The sequence below is a fragment of the Ursus arctos genome, unplaced genomic scaffold, assembly GCF_023065955.2.
Source record: "Ursus arctos isolate Adak ecotype North America unplaced genomic scaffold, UrsArc2.0 scaffold_24, whole genome shotgun sequence".
Taxonomy (NCBI): domain Eukaryota; kingdom Metazoa; phylum Chordata; class Mammalia; order Carnivora; family Ursidae; genus Ursus; species Ursus arctos.
Window position 1 is genome coordinate 40,886,139 of NW_026622919.1, and position 27,428 is coordinate 40,913,566.

At 48.9% G+C, this 27,428-nt stretch overlaps 1 protein-coding gene across 2 annotated transcripts; it reads left to right on the plus strand.

The window, feature by feature from the left end:
- The first annotated feature begins 6,716 nt into the window (after window positions 1-6,716).
- ERAL1 (Era like 12S mitochondrial rRNA chaperone 1) lies at window positions 6,717-10,775 on the plus strand. 2 transcript variants are annotated; one of them, XM_026517732.4, is made up of 10 exons: window positions 6,717-7,034; window positions 7,972-8,099; window positions 8,221-8,298; window positions 8,697-8,743; window positions 8,902-8,963; window positions 9,131-9,243; window positions 9,335-9,583; window positions 9,720-9,869; window positions 9,992-10,072; window positions 10,186-10,775. In XM_026517732.4, exons 1-10 carry the CDS (start codon window positions 6,752-6,754, stop codon window positions 10,306-10,308), a joined length of 1,314 nt encoding a protein of 437 aa, XP_026373517.1. In that variant the 5' UTR covers window positions 6,717-6,751; the 3' UTR covers window positions 10,309-10,775. The 2 variants fall into 2 exon arrangements, with proteins under 2 accessions (XP_026373517.1, XP_044246716.1); XM_044390781.3 differs by having other exon boundaries at window positions 6,720-7,034; window positions 10,225-10,775.
- The last annotated feature ends 16,653 nt before the right edge of the window (window positions 10,776-27,428 follow it).

Consider the following 27,428-nt stretch of genomic DNA (forward strand, 5'->3'; position numbering starts at 1 on the left):
GCCGGGGCCCTCTACGGACGCCCGCGCCTGCGCAGCCCGCGCCGAGGCGTCTTCCTCAGTGCCTGATGCTCTGGACCCTCGGGTGTCAGGTGGACATGGCCGCTGGCCTCGAGGACTGGTTAGGCTTACAGGCTTTGACGGCTGACCCTAGGTCCAAGACCTCTGGATTACCTTGCCTGGGTTACTAAACGCTTGGACCGCGATGCCTGTAAGGAGCCACAGACATAATGATACTTTTAAGATTCTGGATCCTACTTGCACTTAAAGGCCTGAATGCAGGTGCTGTCAGGTGACTGATAATGAGCTTGGGATTTCTTTTCAAGAAGACGATCACATCTAGAATGCATTGGGGCTAATTGTGTAAAAGGCAACGTTGACATCCGAGAACACACTACTGGCCAGGAGGTGCTCAGAAGCCACAAGGATGTTGTCAAGGCGGTGACTGCACTGAACTTTGGGACAATAAGTTCAGTCTGTTTATCAAGCGCATAGTGTTTATTGGACAAAAATGTTCTAGGCATCTCATATGTGCCATCGAGGGACTTGCAGGCTAATAGTCCCCTACTTTCCAGCTATCACTATGAAGCCTGGCCCTTGTGCAAACTGGTAAACAAAAACTAGACCTTTAGCCCATGGAGACCCAACCATCAGCTCCAAGATCATTGTGCTGCCTTGGCATAGCCAAACAAAAGACTAGGCTTAATTGAGTCTTGGAAATTCGGTATAGACTTGACAACTGAGAGCAGTGCACTGCAGTAGAAGGGAAGAGGAGACACAGGACTAAACTCTATCCTTACTACCATGACCCCCATCCCATCTCCAGCCCAGCCTTCCCTCTACAGTTCAGAGTTTGGAGAGATAGGGACCAAGATAAAATGTAAGGCAAAAAGAGATCAAAGGGGGGGGGGGCAGTTCCAAGGTGTTAAATTCTTTGTACTTCTAGAGAAAGCAAAAGCTACTCCTGATCTCAGGATCTGACATGAATGTTTAAATTTCTAATTTAAGACTAAGGAAATTTTTTCCTCATTTTGGAAAGAAGCAAGAATAGGCCCAACAGTAAAGTTTGAGATCGCTGAAAATGGAGTGTCACTAGTATTCCTAATTATAGATTACTAATTAAAAATGCATACAGGGGCACCTGGGTGGTGCAGTCGGTTAAACATCTGACTCTTGTTTTCGGCTAGGTCATGATCTCAGGATTGTGAGATCGAGCCCCTCGTGGGGCTCCAGGTTCAACACGGATTCTGCTTGAGATTCTCCCTCTCCCTTCGTCCCTCCTGCTCGTTCTCCTCTCTCGCTCTAAAATAAATAAATCTTTTTTTAAAAATGCATATAATAGAATTCTCAAGTCACTAAGAAATGAAGGGTTACTCCCTGTAGCACCTAGGAACCGGAAGATTTTTTACTCATCAGGTGCATGTGACTTTTACACATATAGTTATATGTTGCCGTGGGAAAACAGTGTATAGATTAGCATAATTCAGTCCCTAGAAAAGCAAATTTACACAAAAGTGCATGCCTCATATATGAACTGCCTCCCAACCTCTCGACATATATAGAGTAACATACAACTGCTGACAGAGTAGGGTGGCGGGGCCCAGGACCAATCCCAGAAGCTAGCTCGTGACTTGGAAGAGTTGTCTTTACTTGCAAAAGTAGTACCCTTCGGAACGAGAGCACATTTGGCACCATGGGGAAATTGCAGAGCCAGAAAGGGGGAAGAATTAATATTGACTCTATGTTCTGATGAATGGATGTGTGAAAAAGAGGGGGGGAAAAAGGGCCAAAGCTGACCCTGAAGTTTTGGGAACTGTATTTTCCTAATTCTACCACCAATGAAGTCCTCTGCTGGAATCTACATGATGATGACATATCTTCCTTTTTTGTTTTTGAAGTTTATTTATTTATTTAAGGAATCTCTATACCCAGTGTAGAACTCGAACTCATGACCCCAAGATCAAGAATTGCACATTACTCTAACTGAGCCAGCCAGTCGCCCTGACAGTATGTCTTCTCATATATGAACCATAAGGGTCTCCTGAACCATTTCCCTACTTGAATTTCTTCTTTTATATAGATTTATTTATTTATTAAGCTTATTTGTTTATTTATTATTAAGTAATCTCTACACCCAATGTGGGGCTCAAACTCACAACCCCAAGATCAAGAGTCCAGCCAGCCAGGCACCGCAACCTACTTGAATTTCTTACCAAGGGCAGAATGGCAGATTTTTTTTTTTTCCTGCCAAGTAGCGACTCACTATATCCAATGATAATCATTTAGAGAACCACCTCCACTCCATTTTCAGACCCTGTGATTTGGATGAGGTCATTCCAGGCATGGAGCACATAACCCAAACCCAAGTCATTCAGCATGTAACATTCTCTAAGGTACAATGATTGTTTCAGGAATGGGCATGTAACCCAGTCAGAGCCAAAATCCACATAGAGAACTTTCCTTCAGGGGAAATCCATTGCTCTTTCCAACGAAAACTGGATGTGAGAAGATGTAAAATCTGGTGATGCTGCAGCCATGTTGACACCACAAAGGTAGGGCCAATCTATCTATAGAAAGACATAATTTATTCACTCACTGAACAAAAATTTACTGAGTACCCATTATGTGTTAGATCCTGTTGTAGCTGTAGGAGGTAACAGCAGTGAGTAATATATGTTTTCCTTGTCCCCACAGAACTTAGAGTCTAGTAGGGGACATATAATAAAAACAACAAACACTTGAATAACATTTACTATGTGTCAAGTACTGTTCTAAGTCCTTTATACATATCAGTTCTTTTAATCATCATACCAACCCTATCCCTATTTTGTAGATAAGGAAATTGAAGGAGAGAGAAGTTACTTGCCCTGGTCACACAGCAAATAATGGAGCTGAAAATCAAACCCAGGGTATCTGGCTCAGTAATCTTTGTGCTCAATCACTATATTATAAACTGCCTTATCAAAGGAGGGGGAAAAAAGGGTCCTCAGAAAGAATTTAACCAGTCATGGAAGGAACAGTCGAAGGAGACACCTGGAAGTGAGAAAGAATACCGGGCAATTGGGAGACTGAAAAAAATTCAGTTAAGCTGAAAAAGAGGAATGACAAGAGATGAGAGTAGTGGAGGCGCCTGGCTGGCTCAGTCCGAAGAGCCCCACGTTGGGTGTAGAGATTACTAAAAATAAATAAATAAACTTAAAACAAAACAAACAAACAAAAACCAAAGAGAGATGAGTCTGGCAAAGTAAGCCAGAGCCACATTAGTTTATACTTTATTCTGAGGGCAGTGAAGCAAGGGAGTGACCTGTTCAGATTGGGGCTGTGAGGGGTTGGTAAGACTGTGGAGACTCTTGATGGTATTTCTAAAGCATCTCAGGCACTGCAATAGGATCATTGCAGGTAGTGATAAATGCTGTGAGGAAATGACATTGAAACTGAGACCTGAATAGGGAGAAGCCAAATCTAGAAGAACATAGAATGCAGAAGTAGCAGCTATAAAGGCCTTGAGGCAGAAATGAACTCGGTATATTCAAGAGGGATGCCTGGGTGGTTCAGATAATTAAGCATCTGCCTTAGGCTCAGGTCATGATTCCAGGGTCCTGGGATCGAGTCCCGCATCGGGCTCCTTGCTCACCAGGGAGCCTGCTTCTCCCTCTGCTGCTCCCTCTGCTTATGCTCATGCTCTCTCTCTTGCAAATAAAGAAAGAAAATCTTCCGGGGCGCCTGGGTGGTTCAGTCGGTTAAGCGTCTGCCTTCAGCTCAGGTCATGATCCCAGGGTCCTGCGATGGAGCCCAGTGTCGGGGTCCCTGCTCAGAAGGGAGTCTGCTTCTCCCTCTCCCTGCTGCCACCCCTGCTTGTGCTCTCTCTCTCACATAAGTAAATAAAATATTTTTTTAAAAAAAGAAAATCTTTCTTTGAAAAAGAGAGAGACTGGGGCACCTGGGTGGCTCAGTCAGTTAAACATCTGCCTTCTGCTCAGGTCATGATCTCAGGGTGCTGGGATCGAGCCCTGCTCCCCTTGCTTGTGCTCTCTCTGACAAATAAATACTTTTTAAAAGGGGGGAGGGGCAGAGGGAAAGGGAGAGGCAGACTCCCCACTGAGCAGGGAGCCTGAGGCGGGGTTCAATCCCAAGACCCTGGGATCATGACCTGAGTGGAAGGCATACACCTCACTGACTGAGCTACCCAGGCATCCCGAGATCAAGCATTTTAAAAATAAATGCTGATGAGAGAAATACAGTACAGAGAGAAATTGTCTATATAGAAAAGATTAAAATAATTAGCTTTAAGATAAGGACATTTATTGAGAGTCTCCATTGTTCTAAATCCTCCATTGTTCTAAAGCCTGGATTCCAATGGACACATATTAGGTGGATGTGTTTAATATCTTCTTCTTCATTTTACAGATGACAACACTGATATTTGGAGAGTTGAAATAACTTGTCCAAACTCACACAGCTCATAAGTGGCAAGTTGACATATGAACCCATGCAGTCTATTTCATTTGATTAGCCTCTCCTAATCTCACAAAATACATTTCCCCACAATATCCTTTGAGGGAAAATCTGAGGGAAGGAAGAGAATTAACAAAGAGAATCGAAGTTTTTGTGTTATCCGGGGATTCTTCCAAGCTCTTATCTGTTGCCAGTGCTGTACTATTTAGTATGTGTTCCTTGGGTGATTTTGCATTTATTTAATTAAGCCCTTCAACCACCATTTAACCTGAAATTGCCCTTCACCCTAATCGCAACTGAAATGGCATTTCACCTTACTATCCATGGAAGAAGATTCATATTTTTTCCGATTGCCAGCTGCCCTGTATTGAGTGGTATTTTGTTCTTTGGGCACCCATATGCCCAAAGAACATCCACAATATCATGTTCCAGAAAGGTTGTTTCTTCTGCTAATAGAGCAGACAGCCTGAAAGTTGGAGCCTGGCGCCATTTGCAAACCATCAGTGCATTTAGCTGCCCAGTCTCTGTCAATACTGTGTCACTCAGAGCTACTCTGGAGTACCCACTCAGCCTCCACTTCCACAACAGCAGCCCAGTCAGTTGGTTCCCACCATTCTCCCAACAATTCTTTCCTCTTTGTCCTAAATCATCAATTTTCTCCTCTCCCCCTGGTCATTGCCATGAATGAGCAAACAAAAATCTCTGATCTTAGAAAAGAAAATCTTTTCTTAACCCCATTTCTTTCCCTTTTGCTCTGCTCCCCTGAGAAGATATAGATATAGATATATAGATATAGATATAGATACACACACATTCACTCACTCACACACACACACACACACCACACACACACGTGTGTGTGTGTGGTGTGTGTGTGTGTGTGTGTATTCCCCCCCCAGCTTTCTTTAATTACCTCTCCTCTCATTCTCTCTCTTTTTTTTAAAGATTTCATTTATTTGACAGAAAGAGAGAGAGAGAGCACAAGCAGGGGGAGCAGCAGGCAGAGGGAGAGGGAGAAGCAGGTCTCCCACTGATCAGGGAGCCCCATGCAGGGCTCCATCCCAGGACCCTGGGATCGTCACCTGAGCTGAAGGCAGACACTGAATCAACTGAGCCACCCAGGCGCCCCCCTCTCTCTCTTTTTAAGTAAGCTCTACACAACCCAACGTAGGGCTCAAACTCACAAGCCTGAGATCAGGTGTCCCATGTTCTACCGACTGAGACAGCCAGGCACCCCATCTCTCATTCTCTCTTAAACTCACTCCATTTAGGTTTTCACCTAGACCATGCTACCTGAACTGTTCTTGTCAGGTTACTAAACTAATCTCTCTGTCTCTCTCTCTCTCTCTCTCTCTCTCTCACACACACACACACACACAGCCTCCAGGACACAAGTCCTGTGACAGAGATTTTTGTCCATTTTCTTAATTCATGTACCCCTCCCCCCACCTGGACACGGCCTGTACATAGCATATGAATAAATCCCCATCCCTCCAATCCCGGCAACATTTCTCTCTCAATTTCAAGAGCTTGATTGAGAGGCTTCAAAGAATGACTACAGCCTAAGGCCGCAAAGCGACTAAGATGTATGAAGTTCCACAGGCCGCTAAGGCAATCTGGGGCGGGGGAGGGGTGACTACGCATCTTCTTCTCCCTTTACAGACCCTCTGGTTTTTCTTCAGAAAGCAATGGCCTCAGGGAGGAGATAGTAACGGGGGTTCATAGATGGGAAACCGGGTCCGCTGCTCCTCGGGAACACCCACCCAGGGAGTACTCCCTACAGGAGGCTTGTATAAAGCAAAGATGCAGACTGTCGGAGAACGCTGCCGACCGCTAGGGCAAACCAGGGGGATACTGGGAGAGAACCTGCAATCCTGAAACCAGAGAGAACTAAAAAGCACCCGTTACGGCTCCCGCGGCCTTTCCTCCTTCAATGCGTCAGTTTCTCCAGCAGGAATTAAGAGAAAGCTTTCTGCCGCTTGGCCTCATGGGAGATGTAGTCTCTCAAAAGCCAGGGCTAGACGGGCCTTTTACCAAACTTTGGCAGGAGAAGAAGAAAGCAGGATGTGTATGGGAGTCCAAAACGACCGTCCTGTCTACGCAAACTCTAAATACACATTTTCCTTCTCCTTAGCCTCGGTCAGTCTCCAGAGCAGTTTCTCCTCCAACCCACCTCCAACATCCCGTGTATCTCCGCACTCTGGGCCAATCTAGCTCTCTCCTGCTCGCTCATTTTTCTACGGCTCTATCCAATCGTAGGTGAGTTCCTGGTCAGTTCCCGGAGTGCCTTGCGGCTGTAATGGCTGCCGCCGGCGGTCGCGCGGTAACGCTCCTTCGGGTGATGTTAGGGGTCCGGCAGTTGGGCCCCACCGCAGCGAGAGAGTGGGGGGCCCGGCTTTCCTCGCTCTTTGACTGTCAGCGGAGGTGCGTGTCCTGTTTCGCGGGCGCCGCCTTCTCTGGTCCCCGCCTGGCCTCTGCCTCTCGCCATCATGGCCAGAGCTCAGCCTTGGACTGCTTTCTTGGACTCTCTCAGCCAGACAGTTCGTTGACTTCTCGCCCTCCCGGCGTGTCCATGCACAGAGGTAAAGGACCCAGATAGGCTTGTCCCGGACTGTCACGGTTTTTAGCAGTGAAAGTTCCGGGTCGGGGAAACTCCTCAGTCCCTGGAGTTATCATATTTGGTCCTATATTATGGAAAACGATCTTGAGGCCCCGAGAGAGAGGCGAGCCTTGAAGGATCTCACAGGAGAGAGCTACAGGGTTCTAAGAGTTGGGAACCAGAGGGAACTGATGTGGTCACAATTAGAGATGCTCACAAAAAGCAAGAGATTGAAGGGCCACAGGCAAGGCAGAATTGTGGCTCTGTGCCCCGGAGATGGGAAGCAAACTGGATCCAATAAGTGCCCCCACCTACTTGTCAGGAGACTGAGTTACACCTAGGAAATAGCATCCTCTGGTCTTCAAGTAACATAGACTACACTCTGGTAGGGAGGGTGGACAAAAAATTGATCATCCTAATTCAGTATTTTAAGAAACTAATACTTGCAAATACTGAGAAAGCTTGCAGAGCCTTCATAACACCCTTACTAGGGTGAGATTGTCCGAGCTGGAGGGATTTCTGGCTTTATCTGATCTATCTGTACTTTCACACATGCACATACATTTATCAGGCACAACTACACAGTACAAGTTGACACAGTAATTGAGTATTAAATGCCAGGCATTGTATTGATTGTTTCCACAAAATTGCCTATTGTCAAAAGAAGGTTTTAAGTAGATATTGTTAATATTATCTCCAATTTACATGTCAGAAAACTAAGGAGCTTAGAGAAGTTAGAGAACTTGATAAAATCATATAAACAAATTAATGGACAAACTAAGTCTCAAAGCCAGGTCTCAGCTTCAACCTGGTGCACTAATCTTGTATTCCCTACTTCCTTTGGGGGCGGGTAGGACTGAGTACCTGACAGGGGATCCAGATTGCACTATCTCTCACTCCCTTCCTGCCCCCACACACAGATGAGCAGGATCTCCTCTTGGTCCATCGTCCCGACATGCCTGAGAACCCCCGGGTCCTACGAGTGGTCCTCCTGGGTGCCCCGAATGCAGGGAAGTCAACACTCTCCAACCAGCTGCTGGGTCGGAAAGTATGCTGCATCCTTGACACCCCACCCCAACCGCCCCTTTCATCTCTCACTTTTTTCTGTTTCTTCATGAATTGTCCTACAGTAATCTGGACCTTAATTGGGACTATTTTGTTTTTGGCAGGTGTTCCCTGTCTCCAAGAAGGTGCACACCACTCGCTGCCAAGCTCTGGGGGTCATCACAGAGAAAGAGGCCCAGGTGGTGGGTACCTGCCAAGGAAGTCCAGCAAACTGGACAGCCGGTGAACCTAAGAGGCTCTCCCTTATAGTTAGACCTGAAGAAAATGTGTAGATTCACTTTTCTGAGGGAACGGGGTCTCCTCTTTCGTTAGGCATAGTACAGTTCTCTCTACTTTCACCCTCTGACATCTAGTCAGAAAGGTCTCATTCCCTCTTTACTCTTCCTAATTTCCCATATATTCACAGTCATCATCTTTCTCTTGGATCCCATCTAGAATTAAAACAAAGCTGGAGGGTAAGAATCTAGTCACCCTGGCCTAGAGTGGGTGCAAGCTTCTGACGTCAATGGTGGCCTTTCTCTCACTTGCCAGTTATAATCATTCCATCTGGGGGGTGGGCATCTCTCTTTCCTGATTTTAGATTCTACTTGACACACCTGGCCTCATCAGCCCTGTTAAACAGAAAAGGTAATAGCTGTGGAAACAGGTTTGTAGAGGGAAAGGTGTTGAGGAGAGGGTGGGGCGATTCCATCATAGGGGCTGGAAAACCCCCTTATTATACTCTGTCCCTCATTAGGAGTATGTCAGTCATAAGACCCTTCCTGACCTGTTTGTCTGTCCCTCAGGCACCACCTGGAGCTTTCCTTGTTGGAAGATCCATGGAAGAGCATGGAATCTGCTGATCTGGGTTAGACTCATGATGGGAATCTGAAGCCCAATTTATATGGTCACGGCCTCTTGTTCCTGGTAGTTTGGAGGATGGGGGTTGACCCAGAGCCCATATCATGGACACTTTTGGGGGGTGGGAGAGAATGGTCGTATATTTGTCCTGCTCCCTACCCCGCCAACTTCTAGTTGTGGTTCTCGTGGATGTGTCAGACAAGTGGACTCGGAACCAGCTCAGCCCCCAGGTGCTCCAGTGCCTGACCCAGTTCTCCCAAGTCCCTAGCGTCCTTGTCATGAACAAGGTGAGCACCGCCTACTTGAAGAAGGAGTCCGCTTTCCTCCGTGGTGCCCATCTCACTGACCACACACCCTCTTCCCATCCTCCATGCCCAGGTAGATTGCCTGAAGCAGAAGTCCGTTCTCCTAGAGCTCACAGCAGCCCTTACCGAAGGTGTGGTCAATGGCAAGAAACTCAAGATGAGGCAGGCCCTTCGCTCACAGCCTGGCACTCCTTGCCCCAGCCCAGCAGCTAAGGGCCCAAACACACAGTCTGTGGGAGGCCCTCAGAGGATTGGCTGGCCCCACTTCCGGGAGATCTTCATGTTGTCAGCCCTAAGCCAGGAGGATGTGAAAACACTAAAGGTCAGTTAGCCTTGGCCATAGCCTGGCCTTTGATTTCTACCATGTGAAGACAAGCCTCAGAGTTCCTGGTAGTGAGAGTGAGTAGGAAAGTCTTGGTTGAGACTGAGCTGCCCACCTACCCCCTCTCTACCCACAGCACTACCTCCTGGCACAGGCCCGGCCAGGACCCTGGGAATTCCACAGTGGAGTCCTCACTAGCCAGACGCCTGAGGAGATCTGTGCCAACATCATCCGAGAGAAGCTCCTAGAGCACCTGCCCCAGGAGATGCCCTACAGTGTGCAGCAGGTGTGGGCACAGTGAAGGACTCGGGGGCTCTTTGTCAGGCGCACATCCAGGACAGCACACCTGTGGCCTGGAGAGGTAAGGATACAGGCTTGTCTGACTAATCATGATGTCTCCCTGTGCAGAGGACAGTGATGTGGGAGGAAGGCCCAAGCGGGGAGCTGGTGATCGAACAGAAGCTTCTGGTGCCCAAAGAATCTCACGTGGTAAGTCGGGTTAGGCTTGGAGAAAGGACCAGGGCTTTAGGCAGGGGTTCTTCCTCCACTGCTCGGGAGCCCTGGGAGCAGGCTTGTGTCTCTCTCTCTTACCCCACCCTCAGAGGATCCTGATTGGTCCAAAGGGGCACTTGATCTCCCAGATTGCGCAGGAGGTGAGCCGCGACCTCATGGACATCTTCCTCTGCGATGTTCGGCTCCGCCTCATCGTGAAGCTTCTCAAGTGACCGCCCACTGCTGCCTCTCCCAAGGCATCCCAGTCAGAGCTGCTGGCAGGAGCCACTGACCAGAACAGCCCCTGCCCAGGGACAGAAACTGGTGAGAGGCATGGACACTGCCTGATTTCGACTGACGGCTGGCTTGGCCGTACTGAGTCTGCCTAGCCCTGCCTGACCACGTCTCCTGTTGGAGGAAGGAACTTAGCTCAGTTCCCAGGTCGTTCCTCTGCCTGGGGTCCCAGCTGCTTAGGTCTAGAAGTTGGCTCTTTGGTAGGAACGATGCCATCCTGCTTCTAGCTGGCATTGAACCCAGAGTTCCTCCCTGAGTTGCTAGTTTCAGCAGAGAGGGCTTTCTCCCGTCCCCTCAGGTCCTCTACCTTGAAGCTATGCATAAGGACTTTTGGGTCCTAAATGAGATAGTGCCACTCGCCCCATCCCTCTCCCCAGTCTCGAATGCTAATAAAATTAAAAGACAAGGATACTGGTTCTCATCTTTATTTCCTTAGAATAGGAAAGAGAAAACCATTCCCTCACCCCCACCCTGTTGTCCGAGCTGGAGTCTCCCTCCCTTCCAGTGGTCTGTTCCAGGGTCCAGAGCTCTCTTCTTGGCACGTATTCTGGGTACAGCAAGAGAACCGTTACCATTACTAAACTCAGTAATGGTAACGGTTTCCTCGCCATCTCCAAGCGTCCTGGCGGTCAGCAGGCTGTGATAGGCTGAGTGGCGAGCCCGGTGGGTTTGCAGCACCCCCTGCCCTCGTCTGGCTCCAGAGCTGTGGGGACCCGGACTAGTACATCATCTATACTGTAGTATCTCGTCGCAAACTTACAGTATATGATGATATCCCAGCCAGGGCCCTGCAGCAGGCACAGGGGGCGTGGCTTGGAGAGCACTGTGGCAGGGAGAGCCAGGGGCTGGGGGCAGAGCAGGACAGGTCAGTGCTGGACACACAGCACCCCCCCCCCCCCAGCTCCATAGCTCCTGAGCCAGCAGCTCCTCGATGGTTGTGGCCAAGGCAGCCCAAGTCGGGTAGGAAAGGGGACTGGCCCGGAGAAGCCTGCAGAGCTAGGGTCTGGTGAGATCTCCTTGGGGACCCGGTGTCAGAATTAAACAAGCCAGAGATCACATAATGAGACAGAAGGTTCTCTCTGGTCAGACCAACAAGCAGACAGACAGGCCCAGGAGAGGGTACTTACCTGGAGCTGGAACTGTAGACTGCGGGGAGGCCTTCAGAGGTAAGGAGGCCCTGACCCTGCCTCTCCGCTCCAAGCTGCTGGCCTTTTAATTCGCTGGCCCCTCCCCTGGGTGGGGCACTTTCCCCGGGTTCTAGAAAGCCCTGCCTCTTAACCCTTTCCCTGCTGGACTCCTTTGAACAAGGGTCACTGGCCCCTCTTTTTGTTAGGCCCTTTCTCCCATAAATTTCACGGACCTTGCTGAGGCTAGGGTCTGCCTTTCACTGCTCTCCCTGTGAAGCCGGTCATCTGTCTGCTGGGCCTGGGAGAAGGAAGAACGGCCTCACCCCATCTTTCGGGGTTTAATTGTTGGCCGTAGCCGGGTGCCGGTTGTTCTGGCCGTGGCAGCAGCGGTGATGGCGGTGGTAAAAATGTTAGTTGAACGTCTATAAAGCAGGCAGGGTCCTGACAGCCGGATTCTTGGAACAGACTCTGGCTTAAATTTCAGGTCCTGGGCGCCTGCCTGTGTTTATGCTGAGCCCAAGGAGGGTAGACCTAGGCTACTGCTGCCGTGGCAAGTTCCCCTGGGTGGAGGGGGTCCTCTGTTGGGTCATTTGAGGGCCGGGGAATTCAGGCTCTTCTGAGAGTCAGCGTAAGAATGGGTAGGGGCCTGTTCAGAGCTCAAGCTACTCACCTGAGAGCCTGGCAGTATTCGGTTCCCTGCCTCTGGGGAAGGCAAGACTCCTGGTGTCGAGGCTTCTTAGACTGGGGGAGGGGAGCTCTGTTTATTGTATTTTATTTTTAAAGATTTATTCGTCTGAGAGCATGTTCCTGTGAGGTTTGGAGATGGGGGGGATGCAGGGTAGGGGGAGCTGAGGGAGAGAGAATCTCAAGTAGACTCCCAGCTGAGCACAGAGCCCAACGCAGGGCTCATCCCCACGACCCTGGGATCACGACCTGCGCTGAAACCAAGAGTTGGACACACAACCAGCTGAGCCCCCCCCCCGGTGCCGCACATCTGTTCTTTTAGACCCCCATTCAGGGGGACACATCTGCTTCTCTGCTCCCGCCCCTTCTCCGTCCTACACAGTCTGGTCTGTGTGCTGGGAGGCAGTTAGACCCCTCCCCTGCAGGGGCCGGTGAGGCCAGGATGGGAGTGGGAGGAGAGAGCAAACCGTTTGGTTCCTTGGAGATGTACTACTTCTGGTGCCGCACAATGTTGGCACATGCTCTTCCCTCGGTTTTCGTTTTTGCTTTTGTTTAGATTTTATTTATTTATTTTTAAGATCTCTACAGCCAACGTGGAGCTTGAACTTAGAACACCGAGATCAAAAGTCTTATGCCCCACTGACTGAGGCAGCCGGGCGCCCTGCTCTTCCCTCTGGCGCCATCTTCCCCCTTTCTTGTTTAGTTAGCTCCTGTTCCCACTTCATATGTGGGTAACACCTTTGCAGGGAAGTCTTCGCTGGCAAGTTAAATCTCCCTGTTACGGGCTCATTTATTTGTGTGAGTAATCATTTAGGCAAATAATCATGGGGGCCTGGTTATTGGTCAGTCATGTCAAATGTCTGACATGGAGCTAAACTCAGTGTGATGCGGGGGAGGAGAAAAACTTTGGCCTGCGGAGGCAGGCAGACAAAACTGTAGCTCTCAGGCAAGGCTTTTTCTCTCAGACCCTTCCTGTTCTCCTTGTAGACCGCAGTAACGACAGTCCCCAGTTCAGAGCTGCGAGCTAGGGGACTAGCTGCCGGCAAAGCACTTAGCCGAATGAAGAAGCTAAACGCCCCTCATGGGCTATTCTTGAAAGCCGCTCAAGGCCATTGAGAGAGCCCAGGTTTCAAAATAACAGGCCCTGGGGTACCAGGCTGGCTCAGTCAGTGGGGCATGTGACTCTTGACCTCGGGGTTGTAAGTTCGAGCCCCACGTTGAGTGTAAAGATTACTTAAAGATAGGGATGACTGGGTGTTTCAGTCAGTTAAGCGTCTGCCTTCGGCTCAGGTCATGATCCTAAGGTCCTAGGATCGAGTCCCGCATCGGGCTCCCTACTCAGCGGGGAGTCTGCTTCTCCCTCTGCCTGCTGCTCCCCCTGCTTGTGCGCTCTCTCTCTCTGACCAATAAAATCTTTAAAAAAAGATTACTTAAAAATAAAATCTTAAGAGGGCACCTGGGTGGCTTAGTCAGTTAAGCGTCTGCCTTCGGCTCAGGTCATGATCCCAGGATGCTGGGATCGAGCCCAGCCTCTGGGCTCTCTGCTCAGTGAGGAGTCTGCTTCTCCCTCTCCTCCCTGCTCATGCTGCCTCTCGCTATCTCTGTCACTAACTCTGTCTCTCTCAAATAAAATCTTAAAAAAAAATAAAATCTTAGAAAGAAAGGAAAAGGGAGGGAGGAAGGAAAGAATAGCAGGCTCTGAGTGATAGTCCCTCGTCGCCTGCATCCAGCTCTGTGACCTCGGACCGAGTGCCCTCAGCTTCGGTTTTCTCGTGTACAAGCGGAGCAATCCATACCTCGCTCCTATGGGGGTGACCAGGGTCATGTGCATGCTCATCTCGAACTCCGAGGTCAGACCTAGCACCTGTGGAAGCAATGTCCGTGCCCCCCTTCTTTCCCCTGTCTCACTCACTAGCTGTGTGACCAGAAGCAAAGTGCTACTTCCCTGAGCTTTGGTGGGAACACGTAGTTCACCAAGTTGTAAGAATTTAGAAATACGGCTGAGAAACCTTCCGAAACCCAGGCACTCGAGCCAGGTGAGAAATTATCACATGTCTGCTCCTTGCCCCCCTTCCTGTCCTGTGACCCCTCCTGCCAAGTCACCTCAACTCAGAGACCCACCGACAGTTCAGGCTCCTTTACCAGAGTAAAGGCTTCATGCACTGAGGCCATGATTTATGCCACTCATCGCCGAGGCGTCCTGCCTAGCCCCTGCTTAGTCCTAAGACCTAAGGTGAACGTGGGCAGAAACCAGGGGTCCTGAAGGTAGAGGAGACAGATATCTCAGCCAGCCAGAGATCCTGTGGCTATGGCCCTGGCTGGGGTGGAGGGGGCTGTCATCAGGGTGTGGGCTGGAGCAGAGTCTGAGCCTGGGTGGGGTAGTCTGGGGACCCTGATAAGCAGACTTGGGGCTATCAGGGTGGAGGCCCTTCTGCTTATCAGGAGCCTGCAGGGGCCACGAGGACCTGAGGATGCTTCCCGCCCCGAGCTGTCTCCTGGATGACAGCCCTTCCGTCCCTTTGCCTCCTTAGAACCCTTCCAGAAATCATATGGAGACTCTGCCCCTTCCCTGGCCAGCATGGGGGCGGAGGACACAATCCAGGTCCTTGGACCTTGCCTTGCATTCTAAATTTTATTTTATTTTTTTTAAAGATTTTATTTATTTATTCGACAGAGATAGAGACAGCCAGCGAGAGAGGGAACACAAGCAGGGGGAGTGGGAGAGGAAGAAGCAGGCTCATAGCGGAGGAGCCTGATGTGGGGCTCGATCCCATAACTCCAGGATCACGCCCTGAGCCGAAGGCAGACTCTTAACCGCTGTGCCACCCAGGCGCCCCTCTAAATTTTATTTTTTATTTGAGAGAGAGAGGGCACGCACAAGCAGGGGGAGCAGCAGAGAGAAAGGGAGAAGTAGGCTCCCTGCTCAAGCCTGAGGCGGGGCTCGATCCCAGGACCCCAGGATCATGACCTGAGCTGAAGCAGATGCTTAACCTACTGAGCCACCCAGCCTCCCGTGGCCTTGCATTCTAACAACTGTTGCTTCAGATCAGGAGCTCCGTGGCTCTCCTGAGGCCAGTGTGCACTTGTCCGGGACCTTAACCGTCTCACGTCTAATCCCAGTCCCTGCCACAGCAGCGTTGAGCCCTCGACTCTGACTTTGATCTTCTGTGGATGAAATGCGTAAACCGTGTGGTGAATGACAAAGTTAAGGGTGGTCAGATCTGCAAGAATCCTTCAAAATCATGGGATTCAAGTACTCCATTTATAGAGGAGAGGAAACTGAGGCCCAGAGAAGGGGAGCGAATCACCCACCAAAGCCTCAGGGTTTCCTCCACCTCTCAGCACATGGGAACCCATGACCCTAAGACAGCAAGGCGGCGGCAGGTAGTCAGAGATACACAGAAAGCACGTGGAACGCACACACACACGCACACACACACATGTGCACAGCACACATGCGTAACGCCTACAAAAACACAGACGCAGCGCACATACTAAAAAATACATTCGGCTCGTAAAATTACTCTTAATTCCCTCTTGGTTACTCTACTAAGTTTCGTGAAGTTGAAAACTTTGGTGGCCAAATCATAGGGTCACTCAGTGTCCCACTCAAAGTACAATCAGCAGCAAAACTCATCCTGGAACCAAGGATTTTGAGAAGTTCTGGGAGGTTCTTACTTTCCTGTTTTGCTTTACACCCAGGGGACCCAAAGCGAGAGCCTAGGAGCTTACCAGGTGTGAGAAAGAAAAGCTGGAACACTGCTCTCATCCGTGCTCTCTGTGTGATACGCTGGGGCTCGAGATCCAGGGCACCTGAGATGACTGCGTGGTTTCATCATGGCCATCCTGAGAAGGTTCTCCTAACCCTCCCTCCTAACCTGCCCCCTAATGTCCAGGCTTTGAACCTGCTCTGTTTTCCTCATCACACCGAGAGTTCATCTGATCCCTTATTTGTCCCCAGCTACCCCGGGAGCAGGCAGCTTACCGGATTCTCTGTGGCCCCAGCACCCCTCATGGGTCTCGTCCTGCGAGACCCTCAGAGAACACCTTTGCACAGAACAGACACTGACCCCGCAGTCGGTGCCCAACTAGCGCTCAAGTACCTGACACGCCCCTTCACACTCTCCGTGCCCTTCAGCCCCACGAGCAAGTGTACCTGTCGAGCGACCAACACAGATGCCGTGGATTCCTAGCACTGGCTTCCCTGGGGACTTCGCCAACGTCCATCCGTCTCCAAAAGATGACTACATGCCAATTTTATTTTTTTGGTAAAAAATCTATTTTTAAGTAATCTCTACATCCAATGGGGGCTCGAACTCACAACCCTGAGATCAAGAGTCCACACGCTCTGCCGACTGAGCCAGCCAGGTGCCCGTATGTGCCAATTTTATCGTTGAGAAACAGGCTCCTGGAGTAAACGCGTGGCCTGCGTGATCCAAGAAAGTGGGAGAGGAGGCAGGACGACAGCTCTGCTCTCAGCCTCCGGGCCCCAGGCTTTGTGCACAAACTTGCTATGAACGAGGTGGATTTTCTGTGCGTCTCTGTGAGGACGTTTTGAGGGTTTGTTTGTTTTTTGAAGATTTTATTTGTTTGAGAGAGAGCTCAAGCAGGGTGAGGGGCAGAGGGAGCAGCAGACTCCCTGCTGAGCAGGGAGCCCGATGCAGGACTCGATCCCAGGACTCCAGGATCATGACCTGAGCCAAAGGCAGACACTTCATCGACTGAGCCACCCAGGCGCCCCAACTTTTTGAGTTTCAAAGGCGAGAGAATCAGACCTGAGTTTTGCCACTTACCTGAGCATGTCGCCTCATCTCCCTGAACCTTGGTCTCCTCATCTCTAAAATGGGGATGGCAGTAATACCTACCTCACAAGGCCCCCGGGGAGATTCAGGGAAAGAATGTGTGCAAAGCCTCCGCATGACTCAGGACGCCCTCCTCGCTCCCACTCGCTCAGATCCCCCCCCCGCCCCGTCCAGTCCCCTTTTGAGCCTCTTCCACAGCTGCTCCAACCTGGCGATAACCTTCTCCCTTCTGACTCCTGCAGCTTGTGACCCAGGCCCTGGCGTGGAGCTCACGTGCCCGGGCCTCACACGCCATCCTTAGCTTGAACCAGAGCCCTAGCCCGTGTAGCTCGGGGTTCTGCCTTAGAGTGGCTTTTCTTCCAGACCACCTGCCCCGGAGGGACTCAGAGCCCAAAGGGAAAAGCACAGCTCCGGATTTGCCAGACCCTGGACTCCACTCCTACCGCTGGGTAGCCCGGGCCCTTGCCCGCTCTTGGAGCCTCGGCTGCCTTGTCAGATACATGGGCTTAAAACGCCTCCTTGTCCATGATTGGTGTGCAGATGAAATGGGATAGCAGAGCTGGAAAGGGCTAGGTAGAACCTGGCTCACATATCATAGGAACTCAACAAATGCCGGATCTCCTTCCCTTCTGGCTTTGCAGCGGGCTTTCCCTCCGGGCCCTCTCCAGGGGGGCAGGAACCCATGGGCACGTGCACTCGCTCAGACGCCTGAAGATGCACGTGATAGTGCACCCCTCGCGCCCCCGCGCAGACACACACGGAGTCAGAAATAGAAGCTTCCCGATCAACACCTCCCTAAGTCTGTTTGTTCATCAGCTCGCACTTCCTAGTCTCTGGGTCAGTGGCAACCCCCACGTTCAGACCCGGGCCCTGACCTCTGGCCCGCAGGTACGGTCCTGAAGGTGGCCTTTGGGTGGGAAAGGATCCCCAGGGAGCCTGGGTGTCCCTCCCACCTCAAATCCTTCCCGCCATCAGCCGGGCCCTTGCTTCCCTCCCTCCCTGCCAGGACAACCTGTCTGCCTCACAGCTGCTGTGGAAGAGATAGGCAGCTTGGATTATCAGGCCAGACAAGGCTCCTCGTGACAGTTCCCTGTGCCCCCCTCCGCCAGGCAAGGTTCCAGGGCCCTTAACCCCCTCTGTGCCAGGCCCGCAGGCCCAGGGACTGGGAAGAGCAGGGAAGGGGCCCTGCCCCCATATCCAGTTCCCAAGACTGGAATCATGAGCACCAGGAAGTGGGGTACAATATCCCCTGTGTCCTCCAGGAGCCCATCTACACACTGGGCTGTCTCCTGCCTGTCTTGGGTCCATGGCAGCCTAGGGTAAGGAGGGACAACCGGGGCAGGCCTTTAAGGGCTTAGACCAAAGGCCCTATACTGTCTTTCCTCCCTCCCCCAGGCTGGTTCCAGGTTCTGGGGACGGAGGCCTGGCTGCACTCTCGGGCTCCACTGGCTTCAGCAGAGGTGCTGGTACATCACCCCCCTCCTTCCTCCCCCACATCACGGCCCTTCCTCCTCCGCAGCATCCTTAGGCCCCTGTCAGCACGGCCCCTGCCTGTTTTCTTGCTGCCCTGCCTGCCTTTTGCCGGGCTGCTCCGGTCATCTCCCCGGGCTAGCCACCGTCCCAGATACTAAGGCTAACCAGGACCAAGTCCTGCTCGGGCCCCACTGCAACCACCCAGGCCTCCCTCTCCTGAAGGTCAGCAGGAAGGAGTGAGGAGAGCAGGAGCATGGAGGCTGGGAGTCTGGCTCGCTGTCCTGGTTCTGGCTCAGACACCATGTGACTTGGGCAAATTCCTCCAATCCCAGGCTCCTCTGTTTCCTCATTTGATGAAATAGAGGGCAGGAGCTCTTTTCACAGGGTTGACTCAGGGATTAAATGAAGTAAAAAAAAAAAAAAATTATATACATACACACACACACACACACACGTATAATTTTAGTAATCAGCTGGAAAATAACATTAATATCTGAAAATAAGGGGCACCCGGCTGGCTGAGTTGGTAGAGCATGCGACTCTTGATCTCAGGGTTGTAAGTTCGAGCCCCATGTTGGGTGCAGAGATTACTTAAAAATAAAAAGAAAACTTTGGGGGCGCCTGGGTAGCGCAGTCGTTAAAGCGTCTGCCTTCGGCTTAGGGCGTGATCCCGGCGTTCCGGGATCGAGTCCCACATCGGGCTCCTCTGCTGGGAGCCTGCTTCTTCCTCTCTCACTCGCTTGCTGTGTTCCCTCTCTCGCTGGCTGTCTCTCTGTCACATAAATAAATAAAATCTTTAAAAAAAAAAAAAAGAAAACTTTGTTTTTAAAGATGTTATGTATTTATTCATCAGAGAGAGAGAGAGCACAAGCAGGGGGAGCAGCAGGCAGAGGGAGAAACGGGCTCCCTGCTGAGCAAGGAGCTGGATGTGGGGCTCCATCCCAGGACCGAAGACCCTAGGACCATGACCCGAGCCAAAGGCAGACGCTTAGCTGACTGAGCCACCGAGCTGTCCCAAAATCTTTTTTTAAATAAAATCTTCAAAAAATAATTTTAAAAATCTGAAAAAAATAACAAGAAAAAAGAAATGCCCGTGAGCAGACTTTATAATCCAGCTGCAAGCAAATATACCAGGTAGTACAACCTAACTGCTCCCTGAGGGCCGAGCTCGATGCTAACATGAACTGTGTGGTTTAGTCCTTGCGACAACCCCAACCACAGACGGCCCCAAGTTCAATCCTGGAACCTCTTCTCTCTGCTGCCTGTGCTCATTCCTTCACTGATCTCCTTTCATCCCAACGTTTCACATACAATCTGCACAGTGGTGACTCCCAGGTCCGTTTGTCCAGGCCAAGCCTCTCCGCTAAACTCACTTGTAGAGTGAATCTCCTACTTGCCAGTTTCTCTAATAAGCACCAGACTTAGCAAGTCCAAACCTGAGGTCCTGATCCCACCTTGAATCTACTCCTTCAACAGTTTTTTCCCATTTCAGTAAATACCAACTCCATTCTTCCAGGCAGGCCCAAAACCTTGGAGGTTTGTTAAATTAGATTTTTTTTTTAAAGATTTATTTATTTTAGTAAGAGGGGGAGAGAGAGAGAGCCCGAGAGAGAGCAGGGGGAGGGGTGGAAGGAGAGAATGTCAAGCAGACTCCCTGAATGCAGAGCCCAACGCTGGGCTCGATCTCACAACCTTGAGATCATGACCTGGGCCGAGACCATGGGTTGGGTTGGGGGAAGAGGGCCGGAGTGGCTCAGTCGGTTGAGCATCTGCCTCCGGCTCAGGGCTCAGGTCATGATCCCAGAGTCCCCGGATCAAGCCCTGCATTGGGCCCCCTGCTCGGTGGGGAGCCTGCTTCTTGCTCTGGCCCTCCCCTGCTCATGCTCTCTCTCTCTCAATTAAATAAATAAATCTTAACAAAAAAACTCAAAATCAAGAGTCAAACACTCAACCGACTGAGCCACCCAGGTGTCCCAAATTCACTTTTTATTGAAAGACAACATGCATTCAAAAAGTGTATGACTTGGAAGAGAATTGTCTCAAAGTGAATACACCCATGTAACAATCACCCAGGTCAAAAAGCAGCATATTTTCTAATTTTTTGTTTGTTTATTTTTGATAGCGAACACAAGCAGGGGGAGGGGCAGAGGGAGAAACAGACTCCCCGCTGAGAGGGAGCCCGATGGGGGGACTCGATCCCAGGACCCTGGGATCATGACCTGAGCCAAAGACAGACCCTTAACTGATTGAGCCACCCAGGTGCCCAAGAAGCAGCGTATTACCAGAATATTCCCAGGAGCTTCCTGCGTCCCCTCTCAGTCCAAAGGTGAACTCCATCTTGACTTCTACTACCATAGATTAACTTTGCTTGCTTTTTTGGACTTTATATAATGGAACGACACACTATGTATTCTTTTGTCTGGCTTCTTTGGCTCAATATTACGTTTGCTAGATTCAAATTGTTTCATGTACCAATAGTTCATTTTTATTACTGCGTGGCATTCAAAGTCATGAATATACTACACTTTACTCATTCTACCATTTTTAAACATTTGGTTTGTTTGAATTCAGGGGCCATTATTCATAATGGCTAAGAATATTCTTGTATGGACATGTATGTATATTTCTGTCTGGAGTGGCATGGTTGTGTCAAAAGATATGCTTGTGCTCAGCTGTAGTAAGATTCCAACAAGCACGTTTTCAAGGTGGTTGTATCGACCTACATTTCTTCCAGCAGCGTATGAAAGTGTACGAAAGTTCCAATCGATCTATGTCCTCTCCTACACTTGGAATTGTCACTCTTGTCCATTTTGGTCATGCGGGTGGGTGTGTAGTGATATCATTTTTTTTTCATTTCGGGTTTAATTTGCATTTCCCTGAAGACTAATGGGATTAGGCTGCCGTTCCCATTATTGCTCTGTAAGAAATCATCCCCAAATGGAGAAGCTCAGACAATGAATAGTCCTTTTACTACCTCGCACTGTTTCAGTTTTGAGGGTCAGGGTTTCGAGAGGTTGGTTGGTGTTTCTCGTGAGGATGCGGTCAGATGGGGGCTGGCCAGACATCTCTCTCTTCCTGGAGCTCAGGGACTCTCCTTGTGGTCTGTCTGCTTGGGCTTCCTCACAGCAAGGTCGCTTCAGAATGGTCAGACTGCTTATACAGTGACTGAAGTCTTAAAGACAGAATATTCCAGCAAATCAAGCAAAATCTACACCGTCTTTTGGGATGTAGCCTTGGAAACCACATAGTATCACTTCTGCCACATTCTGTTGACTCGATTAGTCACAAAAGCCTACTCCATTTCACAGAAGGGGGCATAGGCTCTACTTCTTCTTCTTCTTTTTTTTTTTTAAGATTTTATTTATTTATTCGACAGAGATAGAGACAGCCAGCCAGAGAGGGAACACAAGCAGGGGGAGTGGGAGAGGAAGAAGCAGGCTCCCAGCGGAGGAGCCTGATGTGGGGCTCGATCCCATAACGCCGGGATCACGCCCTGAGCCGAAGGCAGAGGCTTAACCGCTGTGCCACCCAGGCGCCCCATAGGTTCTACTTCTGATCAGGACTGTCAATGTCACCAGAAGAAGACATAGAATGGATGATACCGTTGCCACTATCTTTGCAAAATACCATCCGCCACACGTGTTTTCGTACGTCGATCAGCCCTTCTTCGTAGTGCCTGAGCCCATCATTTGTCTATTTTTTCTGCTGGGTCATCTGCTTTTTTCTTTATTGATTTGTAAAATATATTCAGGATATATTCGTTCCCCCAGATGTCTTTTCTATTATCCTGAGGAGGCTTGTTTTCTCACTCTCTCAATGGGGTTTGTCTGTAGAGGTGCATGAGTATTAACTGAAATTTTCATTGAGGTCATTGTAGGTTCACAGGCAGTTGTAAGAAATAACATGGAGAGATTCCTTGCACACTCCGGCCAGTTTCTCCAGTGGTGACATTTTGTAAAACTACAATATCATATCATCGCCACAGCAAAATATCATAGGATGTTCACAATGATATAATCTATCCATTTTATTCAGATTTCCTGTTTCACTTGGGCTCACTTGTGTGTCTGTGTTAAGTTCCATGCAATTTTATCACCTGTGTGATATTCATGTATCCACCACTGCGGTAAAGTTACCAAAACTGTTCCAGTACAAAGGCCCCTAATGTTTATAACCACACCCGCTTCTCTCCTGCCACTCCCACTCCTGGCAGCCACTAATCTGTTCTCCATTTCTTGTCTTTTTTTTTTTTTAAGATTTTATTTATTTATTCGACAGAGATAGAGACAGCCAGCAAGAGAGGGAACACAAGCAGGGGGAGTGGGAGAGGAAGAAGCAGGCTCGTAGCAGAGGAGCCCGATGTGGGGCTCGATCCCAGGACCCTGGGATCATGACCTGAGCCGAAGGCAGACGCTTAATTGCTGAGCCACCCAGGTGCCTCTGTTCTCCATTTCTAAACTTCTGTAATTTCAAAAATGTCATACACGGGGTGCCTGGCTGGCTCAGTTGGAGGAGTGTGTGACTCTTGGTCTTGGAGTCATGAGTTCGAGCCCCACGTTGGGTGTAGAGATTACTTAAGTAAAAATAAAACTTAAAAAAAAGTCACACATCTCATACCCATTAGGATGTCTACTACAAAAATTAAAAAATAAAAAATCCAGAAAACAACAGGTGTTGGCAATGATGTGGGGAAATTGGGACTCATACACTGTTGATGGGAATATAAAGTGGTACACTTGCTATGGAAAACAATATAATTCCTCTAAAAACTAAAAATAGAATTATCATGGGGTGCCTGTGTGGCTCAGTCGGTTACACATCTCCCTTCAGCTTGGGTTGTGATTTTAGGGTGCTGAGATCAAGCCCCAAGTCAGGCTCCCCGATCAATGGGGGTCTGCTTCTCCCTCTCCCTCTGCACGTCCCCCCTCCCCATGCTTGCACGCGCGCGCTCTCTCTCTCTCTCTAAAATGGAAAAATAAGATCTTTAAAAAAAATAGAATTATCGTATGACCCAAAGGAATTGAAAGAAGGATCTCGAGATACTCATACACTCATGTTCATAACAGCATTATTCGCAATAGCCAAACAGGGAAGTAACCCAAGTGTCTATCAACAGATGAATGAGTAAACAAAATGGGGCATATACATACGACGGAATGTTACTCAGCCTTAAAAAGGAAGGAAATTCTGACATAAGCTACAACATGGAGGAACCTTGAGGACATTATGCTGAGTGAAAGAAGCCAGACAGAAAAAGATGAATACTGTATGATTCCACTTATGTGAGGTACCTAGAGAAGTCAAACTTTCAAATTCGTAGAGACAGGAGGCAGGGTGGTGGTTGCCAGGGACTGGAGCAGGGAGGGATGGGGAGTTATTGTTTAATGGGTACAGAGACTCAGCTTTTTTTTTTTTTAAGACGTTTTATTTATTTATTTCAGAGAAAAAGAAAGAGAAAGAGAGACAGAATGGGGGGAGGGGCAGAGGGAGAGGGAGAGAGAGAAAAACCCAAGCAGAGCCTCAACATGGGGCTGGACCTCAGGACCCTGAGATCATGACCTGAGCCAAAATCGAGTCAGATGCTTAACTGACTGAGCCACCCAGGTGCCCCCAGAGTCTCAGTTTTACAAAAAGAAAAGAATTCTGGAGATGGTGGTGATGGTTGCACAATATAAATGTAAATGTACTTAATCCCACCAAGCTGTATGCTTAAAAGAGTTAAGATGGTAAATTTTATTTTGGGTGTATTTTACCACAATTAAAAATAAAAGTTATATAGATGGAATCAGATGTATGTAACATTTTGAAATGGGTTCTTTTATTTTTAATTTTTATTTTTTTAAGATCTTATTTATTTGAGAGCGAGAGACAGAGAGCGAGAGAGAGCATGAGTGGGGGGAGGGGCAGAGGGCGAGGGAGAAGCAGGCTCCCTGCTCTGCGGGGAATCTATCCCAGGACCCTGGGATCAGGACCTGAGCTGAAGGCAGACGCTTAACGACTAAGCCACCCAGGTGGGAATGGGCTCTTTCAGCCCAGCATAATTCCCTGGAGATTAATGTCTTTTGATAAGCAGATACCCTTTTTAAAAAAAATTATTGTTTTTTTTTTTTTTTTTTACTTCTGAGCATTTATTTATTTATTTATTTATTTCATTTTTTAAGGTAAACCCTACTCCTGACATGGGGCTTGAACTTATGACCCCAAGATCAAGATTCACATGCTCCACTGACTGAGCCAGTCAGCCACCCGGGTAAGATTCTTAATTTTAGTGTTCCATTTTAATAATATTTTATTTTATAGTTATTGTTTTTCTTTTATAGTTACTGATTTTTGTATTGGTTTAAAAAAAGTTTGCTTACCCTAAAGTCATAGAGATATTCTGCTATTTTCTACATGTTTATTATTTTACTTTTCCCGTTTAGATCGACAATCCATCTGGAACTGATTCTGTGTATAATGTGAGGTTCAGGGTCAAGAACCATTTTTTTCGGGGCGCCTGGGTGGCAGAGCGGTTGAGCGTCTGCCTTCGGCTCAGGGCGTGATCCTGGCGTTCTGGGCTCGAGCCCCATGTCAGGCTCCTCTGCTGATAGCCTGCTTCTTCCTCTCCCACTCCCCCTGCTTGTGTTCCCTCTCTCGCCGGCTGTCTCTCTCTGTCAAAGAAGTCAATAAAATCTTAAAAAAAAAAAAAAAAGAACCATTTTTTCCCCCACACAGATATCTAGTATTTTTTATTGAAAAGACTGTCCTTTCCCCAGAGCTCTGCATTGCCACCTTTGTCATAAACCAAGTGTGGGTCTATTTCTGGACTCTTTGTTCTATTCCACTGGTCTACTATGTACCAATTTCATACTCTCTGAGTGACTAAAACTTTAAGTCTTGATATCTGATAGTTTTAATCCTTCAACTTTGCTCTTTTGCAAGTTTGTCTTGCTTATTCTTGGTACTCTGGCATTTCTCTCTTAGTTTCATAATTAGTTTGTCAATTAAAAATCTCTTGGAGGGGTGCCTGGGTGGTTCAGTCGGTTAAGGATCTGCCCTCGGCTCACGTCATGATCTCCAGGTCCTGGGATCAAGCCCCGCATCTGGCTCCCTGTTCCGCGGGGAGCCTGCTTCTCCCTCTGCCGCTGCCGATCCCCCTGCTTGTGCTCTCTCTCTCTCAAATGAATAAATAAAATCTTTTTAAAAAAAACTCTTGGGATTGGGGTGCTTGGCTGGTTCAGTTGGTAGAGCATGTGACTCTTGATCTTGGGGTCATGAGGTGGAGCCCCATTTTGGGCGTAGAGTTTAATTTTTTAAAAAGATCTTTAAGGGCACCTGGGTGTCTCAGTTGGTTAAGCATCCGCCTTTTGCTCAGGTCATGATCCCAGGCTCCTGGGATGGAGTCCTACTTCAGGCTCCCTGCTCAGCGGGAAGCCTGCTTCTCCCTCTCCCTCTGCCTGCCACTCCCCCTGTTCGTGCTCTCTCTCCCTCTCTCTTTCTCTCTGTGAAATAAATAAATAAAATCTTTTTAAAAAAGTCTTTAAAAAAATGTCTTGGGATTAATTGCACTCATGCGGCATCTAAAAAACAAAACGAAGTAGAAACTGACCTGTAAACACAAAGAACAAACTGGATGGTTGCCAGAGGGGAGAGGCTGGGGAGGGTAGGCAGAGTGGGTGAAGGGGAGTGGGAGATCCAGGCTTCCAGCTCTGGAATGAGTAAGGCACAGCCTAGGGAATATAGTCAATGGTAGTGTAATAGCGTTGTGTGGTGACAGACGCGAGCCACAGTCCGGAGCAAGGCGTAATGTGTACAGAGTTGTAGAATTGCCATGTTGTACCTCGAATGTTACATTGCGTGTCAATTATACTTCAATGAAAAAAAAAAGATACACAAAATAACAAATATTGTTAAGTGTTTGAAAACAAAGGGAAAAGAAGTGAAAAAAAGTCTCTTGGGATTTTGTTTGGAATTTTTTTTTTTTAAGATTTTATTTATTTATTCGACAGAGATAGAGACAGCCAGCGAGAGAGGGAACACAAGCAGGGGGAGTGGGAGAGGAAGAAGCAGGCTCCCAGCGGAGGAGCCTGATGTGGGGCTCGATCCCGTAACGCCGGGATCACGCCCTGAGCCGAAGGCAGACGCTTAACCGCTGTGCCACCCAGGCGCCCCTGGAATTGTTTTTAACCTATAGAGCAATTTGGGAGGAGAGGTATCTTTGCAATACGGAGTCTTCAGATTGATAGCCATGGCACATTGGAGATATTTTGTATTTCTCTTTTTCGGTCACATCTAACATCCTCAACTCTGGCTAGTTCAAAATGGTATCCAGAATCTGAGTGCTTCTCGCCACCCCCATTGGTCTAAGTTGTCACCCTATTTCAGCTGTATTATTGCAGTGTTGGTCCTCCCTGCTGCCTCCATGCCCCTCTTCACTTTTTTCTTTTAAGATTTATTTATTTGAGACAGAGTGCACAAATGCCAGCACGAGCGCGAGCGGGGGTGGGGGGACAGAGGGGGAGGGAGACAAGCTGACTCCCAGCTGAGTGGGGAGCCCCACACCGGGATCGATGTCAGGACCTTGAGATCATGACCTGAGCCAAAATCAGGAGTCAGGCACTTAACCGACTGAGCCACCCAGGCCCCCACCCCCTTCATTCTGTTCTCAGCAGAACATTCGGAGCGTTGCTCGTTTGGTGTTGTCTACTATTGATTTGTAGGAGCTCTTTTTACATATGGAATGCAAATCCTTTGTTTGATATATGTGAATATTTTTTCTGACTGTGCTTGCTTCTTCATTTCCTGAGGTTTCTTTAGATGAACAGAGACTTATTTTGATGGTCCAACTTATCAACTTTTCTGTTATGGTTACTGCTCTGTTTTGTTTTGTCCTAAGAAATCTTGCCTAGGGGCGCCTAGCTGGCTTGGTCAGTTAAGCGTCTGCCTTTCACTTAGGTCAGGATCTCAAGGTCGTGGGATCAAGCCCTGCATCTG

What these genes read in the sequence shown, in the direction of transcription:
- ERAL1 (XM_026517732.4), top strand. Translation starts at nt 6,752, where the DNA reads ATGGCTGCCGCCGGCGGTCGCGCGGTAACGCTCCTTCGGGTGATGTTA. An exon ending in CAGAGAAAGAGGCCCAGGTG is followed by an intron (nt 8,299 to 8,696) that starts GTGGGTACCTGC and finishes TCCTGATTTTAG; the next exon opens with ATTCTACTTGACACACCTGG. An exon ending in TGCCCAAAGAATCTCACGTG is followed by an intron (nt 10,073 to 10,185) that starts GTAAGTCGGGTT and finishes CCCCACCCTCAG; the next exon opens with AGGATCCTGATTGGTCCAAA.